Genomic DNA, 9510 nt, shown 5'->3' with positions numbered 1-9510 from the left:
GGGGGGGGGGGGGGATATACCGCGCAGCTACCGTAAGTCGAAACGCGACGAAGACACGACGCATGCTCTTTCTTTTTCTAATGTTTAATAGAAACGCTCGGTGATGCTCTTCTACGAGCGGATCTAATTTATTACCCGTGCGATTGCACCGAGCTATTGATAACAGAGCTGCGACAACTACGTCGTTAGTATGTACGTATACATGTTCGTTCATGCTTCTTATCTGTAAATGCGCGAGTGTTGAAACGCGATGGTCCTTTTTTCCCCCTCCCTCGAACGCGTTTTTGACTTTCGTTTCGCGATCGTAAAAGATATAAGATGCAAGTTTTCGTCTCTTCGTGCGCGAATGAATATACACGAAAATACGAAAATTTGAATAATTAATAAATTTATAATTTATATTAATAACGATTTGCAAAGATATTTCATCGCTTTGCGAGAAAATGTCTTTAAAACGATACATAGAAATGTATTACAATCGATATCGGATTATATCGAATGACATCATTACCGCGATTACTTTTGACAGCTGTTCCATAACCTCAAAGACGTAACATCTTTCAGTTTTGAACTCTTTATTATATCTGAACCTTAATGTGGCGATTACGTTTCGTAGTTACGCGCAACTAAACACGTATTAATCTAATAAAGATGAAAAACAAATTCTTTTTTTTTTTTTTTCCGCATATCGTTAACCTCTTCGCATCCATGAATAAGATATCTCGTCACGCGATATCGTGACACTTTGAACGAAATATCTCACGTGTTTTAATTTGCAGCGAATATCAATTGATGAGAAAAAAATGTAGAAAGTTTTATATTTGCTAGAACAAAAATTAAAAAGATAAATCTTTTTTTTTTTTTTTTTTGAGAGAAATGATTTATAATTTTTTTTTTATAATTTAATTGAATCTTCGTTATTTCGTTTTTGATTAAAGTCCAAAATTCTACACTTGATCTAAAAAGAAAGTTATATGGTGCTATTAAATTTTAATTTGCTGAAATAAATTTTTTACAAAATATTGAATTTTCTATTTCCAAGCTAACCTAAATTATTAATTAAGAATGAAACAACGACGCGCGTGAATACAAAAAAAAAAAACCTAAATAAGAAAAAGAAGAAGAAGAAGAAACAAAACAAAAGAACATAAAGAAGCAAAAATCGGCAACTCACATTGATCGAATATCTTAAGCATCGCTTTCTTCAGCTGCATAATCGTGCGCTCAGCGTGGCGAGGCGCCTCGACGAAGTGGAACAATCAGGTTCATAAAACAGCGTGGTCGTCATGTAAGAATCGAGCGCCGCTCGTCTCGCACGCAACTCGTTCCTCCTTCGACAGAGAGCAGTCCATCCTCCGGACACGAAAACCGCGGTGTCCTTCAAGGAGCGACCGTGCGTCTCGCAGGACGTTGCTTGGTCGTCCGGCAGCCCGCTATTCTCCACCACGACCGCATCCTTGTTCCTCTTCTGCGCTGCTTCCTTTTCTCCCCCTTTCTTCACCGTTCTTCGCCCCAGCTGCACGTTCTTCTTCTCGAACCTTTTCTCTCGAACGGCTTACCACTAGCGCGCGACTCGCTTCGACTCTCTCTTCTCCTCTCCACGCTCGCAGTTTCCCGTTCCACACGGAACGCCGCTATACACGCACGTTACACGCTCTTCAACCGCTCCACCGCGTTCCGCTAGAGAAGTTGACGACTCGTGCGCTCGCGCGCACGCAACCAACTTCGGGGAAGCACTCTCGTCTCGTCACTTCCGGTGCACTGGAATCCCTACGATGAATGAACTCGCTTGTGTTGTAATCGCTCCCACGTAGCGAACCGACCTCTCGGGGCAAATTTCCTTCGATAACATCCACGTGCCTGGGGGAGGGGACTGAACACGCGCAGAAACTTCGTTTTCGCGATAGAGGTAGATGGATGAAATCGATTCTCAATTCGATTGTTTTTTTCATTAATCGATATTACGATCTAAAACGTCGAAAACGTCGCTCGTCGGAGACGATGTTCAATCGACTCGTTCACGAGCTGGAAGCCGACTGCTGCGCCTCCGATTCGCGACGTCGATCATTTCTTCATCTCGGCAAATGATCGTTAGTCATAAAGAATGTTTAATGATCGATCAAACTGTTCGTTAAAAGACGTGGCACTAATTGTTAACACTGTAGGGAGAACGAAGGAATAACTGGTTTTCGCGAACAGTATTTAAATGAATTCAACACTTTCGAGTACTGTACTTCTAACGACTGGATGTAGGATGGATCAACTTTCGAATTGAATTCCGAACTACTGTTACGATCTCGCGATCGTTTTGTCGAAATACGTGACGTTGAAATAGTTTTAACGATCGAACGTCAATCGTCGTAGAGGAATTAACGCAACGCGCTCTATCACTTCAATGAACAGCTGATTTTCAAATTTATCGCGCCCAATTTTTTTTATCCCAATCTTATCCGACATTCGACACAGAATACAGATGAGAAATCAGAGATTTACAAATAATCTTCTTCCTGTCCACTTTTTTAGTACGCGAAACAAGAATGCTCGAATCGTATCTTTTAATTATTCCAACTCTTTCTTTTTGTTCGATGAATTGCGACCTAACCTTATCGCACTACTCAAATAAAGAGTAAGAGAGAAATCTAATATTCCGTTTCTTCCATAAATTTGAAAACGAGAAAATTGCATTTGCAGACGCAATATCACGTTATTCTTAACGACACTTTTAAATTTAAATTTTCTGTTTGATTGCAAATAATTTTCGTCCTCTTGCTATCGAAGAATTCGAAGAGTTATCGTACGATAAAACCACCTTTCTTCAAAGCACTTGTGGATATGACTGGGACGCACATGGCGTACACGACAACGGTGCACGCGCAGCTTGTTTACTTTCTCACCTTTGTCACCAGACTTCGATCGCAATTCGAATATCGATCGTTCTCTTACGGACAATTTTCACTGCCTTGCGAAACGAAGTTTATATTCGATACAATCAGAATTTCAACACGCTGAAATTCTTTTCATCGTGTGCCACATTTGACGATAATACATTCGCCTTCAAACAACAGACTAGGATAAACGTGATTCTCTTGTTAAACATTACATCTCGAATTGAATCGATTGTTTTGAAGAACGATCGATATGTGCAAATACAAAAGTTCACTCTTTACGACACAAAATACTTTCGGATATATACATTTGAGAAACAAAAAGCCGGCCGTTATGACGGTTTCTTTTTTCCCCTCTCTCGTTATGTTATGAATAACGCGCGTGACGCGAAAATCGCACGTAACGCCTCCTGCGCGAGTTTAACCGCGACTGCCGAGTCGAAGCGAATCGAGTCAGTCACGGTCTCGAGAGTCGAACAAGCTAGAGAGAGGGAGCGCAAGAAAGAGAGAAACGCATATGACTGACGAGAACAACGATAGGTTGCTAAAGAGAGAGAAAAGATTAAGTACAAGAGAGGGAAGAGAAAGAGACCGCAACAATTGTGCCAAAACGATTGACAGAGATGGATTCAAGAGGGCGAGGGAAGGAAAGGGAAAAAGAAAGAGAAATAAAAGAAGAAAAAATTTCACAGTAAGCTAAAAGAAAAGAGAAAAGATTTTCAAAGTTAAAAAAAGTAAGAAAATTGACAGCTAACAAAAAATCTAATTTTTTTTTTTATAACTATGAAAACTTGATTATTCTATTCACGTAAAATTTTAAAGAAAAAATAAAATATAACCTATAATTCGTAACTAATCAATTGAATAATATTACAATAATCATTTAAACATTGTTATTTTATAAATTAAATCTAAATTTTTATTTTATAATTATAAAATAAATAAATTTCAATTTCTTTTGAACTTTTCATATTAAGAATTGCAAATATGATAATGTGAACAATAATCGATTACGGAACATATCGATTTGAAATCCAGATATCGCCGATAAACACAAACTCACAAATGGCAAATAAAAGACAAGAGATTAACGAAATAAAAGGAAAAACAGAAATCCTTTGACGCAAAAAATTCAAAGAAAAAACGAACGAGATCGAAAAGGAAAGAATTCCAGAAGAATCGTTTTCACGCTTATGCAAATATTTAATGTCGCGATTTATATTTGCAAAATTTAACATTTATACGTTACTCCACCATCTGAAAAATAAATCTGTTTTTGCGTGAAAAAAATTAATCTATCATAACAACAATATGAATTTTTGAATTAGATATCAAAATTTATGTTCCTTGCTGATTTAACTACCGGCAAAATGGTAAAGTGCATTGGCGTCACCAAAGCGAAAGAGAACGATGGCTTGGAAGACGGGAGGCCAGATAAAAATTGTTATCTATTCTGTTGGCCGACGTATATGTGCTTACATCGGCTTTCGTGTGATAACCACGGATACGTTCATCTATTTACATAAGTATACGAATGACTAGTGAGAAATGAGAGAAACCCATAGGTGAGAAGGATATATATATATACATATATATATACTTACATGTGTAATATATAATATTACCAGTAGATTTTTTGGTATCGTGCAAATTTGTCAAAACAAATATGATTAGTCTTCATCACTCTTTAGTCTCTGATTCTAGTCGAAGGAGAATTACATTTTGCATGATAGAACGTTCCGTACAGAGTATATATGTGTATGACTATTTTACGAAGGCAATCCTGCTTATCTCATGAAACATGAAAACCAAGATTGCCTGCATGAAATCATATATATTGTACGTCGTTTCAAAACAATTAAACTTCTTTGCGCTGCGAACACTTCCATCGATTACATCAAGGTTGCATAAATAAAAATACATTTTTACTATGGAAAATTAAAATTCATAATACGATTTAACGATAAACTTTGTATAATGAAATTAAAGAATAATTTTCAATAACGTGTAATTAAAGTCGTTCTTATTTGAAGATAAACATATTAGATACAAATTAAAGCGATTATAATAAATTTCACGAAATTAGTAAATACATTGATCAACCGCAATGTGTTTCACAAGTAAATATTTTTGTATCACGCATCTTTTTCTTTTCTCTGTTTCCGTCTCCCACACATGTCGAATAAACTGCACTGGTTTATGTGGGCGAATTATTAATTAATAACTTAACACATGTCGAAATAAATACGTTAGCGTTATAGAGTTGAGAGATTCTGAACTTTATCTAACAATCTCGTCATTGTATGCCGAAATAACGTCAAAATATATTATCGTTAAATATTTTCGTTACATATTTTCATACTTCTTCCTATTCCACTTCTTCTCTAATTCGATTAACAAAGATCATTAAAATTTTTACTTTCGTATATTCCTAAATAAATATTTTCGTTTCAATAAAATTGCAAAAATTGACTCACCATTCTAATAATCGTATCACAATGTGACATTAAATGAATTAACGCAAGGAAGTTCTATTATTTCGATCGAAATAATTAAATACGAGGAAAAGAAATTTTCTTTGATAGATGGTTAGAAGACAAACAGAAATGAGATTAATAAAGATATGGATACCGATATAATAGTACGAATATTGATATAATATTTCGAACCAGCTAGTTCTAGCTCATCAGTTGCATAACCTAAACGAAATCGTGTAGGTACGGGACTAGGCCCCTTAGCAGACAACACGCCTGCGCACGCGCGTGTGCTTACCGCGTGAAAACGTGACGGAACAGCCAACTAACTTAGCTGTCGTTTTCTTTCTTCGTCCCTCCTTCTTTTTCCTCTCTTCTCCTTCTCTCTCTTTCTCTCTTCCTCTTTCTCGATTATCTGTTCTATTGTTTCTTTTTCGCTACTACTCTGCTGTCGAGTGAAGGTTCTATAAATTTATGTGTATGATCTTGCGACTTTTTTTCTTTTAATTCTTTCACTTTTTTCTTTATTTTTGATTTGCGAAATTATATACTAGATTAAAATTCCTTATGAGCTTAAACATTTTTCAAATATACTTTTTTATTATTAAAAAAAAAAAAAAATTGCCTAAATTATAACGCGTTTTCCGATCGATTTGAAAAACATCTTTTAAAAACACGTATAGTCAACACTATTATTATTGTGTAAAAGTAAAGATGTTTTTTACGAACCTGTGGAAGTGTAAAATGGCAATGTTACTCAAGACTGTGACACGAAAATGCAAAGTTAGCACGGTAAGGAGAAAACGATGCACGAGTTAATTACGAGATCGCCGCTAAGAGAATTCCTTAACGAGTACCCGAGTCGTCGATTAGAGAGTTGCAATTGACGGTCGTCGTGAGGTAACGGTCGAGAGACCCGCGACTTCAAAAGAGAAATCTTCTTCCTTTCGTTCCTCTTCTTCACCCATGACGAGTAATACGCCGAATACGCCAGATGGAAATCTCGAAATCGCATATCCCATTTTACGATGAAATTTATCTTTTGAGCGGAACGCTTTTACCTTTTGCCTATGGAACATTTGTTCATTTCTCATTGTCAAAACATTTCGACGTTTTCTCGAACATCGTAAAATCCATTTATTTATTTATTTCACAACAAAAGGATATATCGGAAATAATAATAAATAATTTTCTCGAAAATTAAAAGATTTATCTTGAAAAAAATGTCCAAGATATTTATAATTCTAGGAGGAAAATTTGACGTAATCGACTTCTTTCCTGGTATCAGAATTTTTCAGAAATTTAATTTCTTCTTACATTGATTCGTACTCTTTTCTATCGTTCGTCGGAAAAATTGAAATTCAACGGGATAAAATGATGATAAAATAATTAAAATATGTTGAATAAGACAGGCTGCTTCAGGGAATCGTAAACACGTTTGACCACTCCTTTTCTTTTTTCCATGTTCCGTCGACGGAGAAAAGAGAGACAAGAGGTTAATGCAACGTTTCCTGAAACATGAGGTAATCCCCGATCTGCGACCGACGTTTCTGCGCTAGCACGGACCGGACACGCCCGCGCTTCCAGCCGTTTTTCATTAGTTGTGTCGTCAAAAGCGGCGACATCCGCGAGAATGTAATATAGATCGTGTAATTGCGATTCCTTGCGATCGTACCATTCAATTGCTTTCTGATTTTCTCGTTTTATCTCGTTTTATTTATCTAACGTAATTTTCTTTTTTTTCTTTTTTTTTAAATAATCAATAGAGTTTCATTTATGTTATATCGAGGCCATGTTGAAATGATATATATTACGATTATGAGAAAAATTGTACAATTGTAAGCGAGGAGAGCGAAGATGATAATTTCCTGTTATTCCAACGTGATGTTTATTCGACGAAGTATAGATATAGGTATTAATTAAAACACGCAATTCATTGCCGCGTTCATAATAGAACATAATAGAATGCGTAAGAACTGCATAACAATCGAATACACTGACTTCTCGATTAAAAAGTTGATAATTTTCCAAGGGGACGTTTCCAGGAGAGAAAATTGATTATAATCAAAAAATTATAAACATTCTACGATCAAAATATAATTTCAAAAAAAAATATAATTCCCTATCTTGATTAATATTCTTCCGATAAATGATAGTAATGAAAAAAGAAAAAAAAATCATCGATAAAATCAACGAAATTTTATACTTGTTTCCTAATAATATAACGGCAACGAGTTTAAATTCAAAATACATATATATATATATATATATATATATTTTGACAAAAATTTCATAATCTTAATGTTCAACGAAATCCTTCCTTCCTCCCGTATCGACTGATCCTCGCGCGCAGTTGCGCTTCAAGCTGGAAACGCTCGAACGGATACGTCAATTAGGACGCCGCTAATTCACGGAGGTTGCGACCTTCCTCTCTCGGCCCACGTACGGGCCAAAGTAATAACGTAACTTGTTTGGAACACGAGGTATATCGCGGGACAAGATCGGTGGAGGGGGTAAAGGATCGGTCTGAAAGCGTGTCTTGGTACCGAAGCTGCCATTGGCATTGACAAGCGTGTCAATGCCGCAAGAACCGCTTGCCTCGATTTCATTTCGCTGCTAGTACGAACAAGGTCACGGTAGTTTCGTTGTATCACGATCGAAAGGTCATCTGTCATTTTTCATCCGTTTCGACTCGACATTTCGATCTCTTACCCGTTTCGAATATTTTTGCGTGTGGTAGATGATAAAAAAAAAAAAAGAATTCAAGATTATTTTTTTCTTTTGTTTTTCAGATAAATTTTTTCGTAATTTTTATTTACGATCACTTGAATTAATTATACAGATTATTACTATGAATAATTGAACGATTGAAATTGTGAATTCCGTACGAAAAATATAAATGATATGATTTTTTAACTCTATAGTGATTTCAAACTTTTATCTTTTAGTATATACGCTATTTCGTGTTTTACTTTATAATGCTTGTGCGGTGTTAGTTTATTGCATTTTTCACTTTACGTGTAATGTCTCTATATAGTAGAAAAAATGCGCGCATGCGCGATGTTTAGTTATTTATCATTGTACCTTATTCTCCTATAACCTCAAATTTTTCAATGAGATACCATTTAAAACAGAGAACAAAACGTTTAGTATATTAAGTAATCATACAGATTAAATTAACGATTGTAATGATCACGATTCGATATGCCAATCGTATAATTATCGGTTTTATAAATGAACAGAATCGCAAAATTATTATTGTCGCGGACTCCATTATTAAAATACACGAGGCACAGGAAACGAGGTTGCACACGCTGCAATCCCAAAAGACCTCCGAGAGGTTGTGAATTAATCGGGCAGGGTCAATAAGTGGGGGTCAAACGAGCACGACTCGTATCGAATTAGCCGGTCGCGGAGAAATTAACCCCCGAGAGCCAATTGCACGCTTCGCGTCCGCAGCCCTGTCAGATGCGCGCGCAATCGGGGACGAGCGGCCAATCGCTGCAATCGTTACGTTAATCGCGCCAATCTTTTTTCCCTTCGAATCATATCTTTGAATGCGCGTAACAATTTTCCGCTCCAACGCAGGAAATCGTCGCGTTCCCTGTGAGCAATTTATCTTGCATCGGAGAAAATGAACAGTACGATAAAGGTTATGCGTGTGCTTGTTGTACCTCGAGTTTGATGATATTTTAAATAATTACGGGTCGCTTGATTTTCCTTCTCAGTTTTCCCACGATCGAATTTACATTTATTTATGTTTATTTTCAGAACCAGTGGCTATATTTAAATCGTTGTGATACACGTTTTATTTTATAATTCCGTATTTGCATATCGTTTAATATTCATTTAATCGATATCTCGATCTAAATTCGAAGGTATTGGTATTCGAAGGGATAAAAAAATTTTTTCGTTGAAAAAGATTTATAAAAATGCTAATTCCACGTTTATAATTTGCATAGATGGACTTACCGGGCTTCCTGCGCGAGCTCCAAAGCACAGGAGGATGCGCGGAGGCGGCGACGGCAGCGGAGGGGTTACCGGCGGAGGCAGCCAGCTTGACTGCGTTCCGCGTACCTGAAATAAAATCAAAACAACGTCAGAACAAAATCAAAACAGCTATGTGCAGTTAAGCCTTCGATCGTATACTC

General features: G+C 36.4%; 1 protein-coding gene across 1 annotated transcript in view; it reads right to left on the bottom strand.

The window, feature by feature from the left end:
- The window catches only part of LOC102674392 (dual 3',5'-cyclic-AMP and -GMP phosphodiesterase 11-like), a 40595-nt gene that overhangs the window by 29711 nt on the left and 1374 nt on the right, over positions 1-9510 (bottom strand). The window contains exon 2 of the mRNA XM_031510992.1: positions 9332-9436. Within this exon, the coding sequence (XP_031366852.1) occupies positions 9332-9436 (105 nt within the window). The remainder of the gene's footprint in view (positions 1-9331; positions 9437-9510) is intronic.

The sequence above is a fragment of the Apis dorsata genome, unplaced genomic scaffold (genome assembly GCF_000469605.1).
Source record: "Apis dorsata unplaced genomic scaffold, Apis dorsata 1.3 scaffold_270, whole genome shotgun sequence".
NCBI lineage: Eukaryota > Metazoa > Arthropoda > Insecta > Hymenoptera > Apidae > Apis > Apis dorsata.
This window is presented reverse-complemented; position numbering and strand designations above follow the sequence as displayed.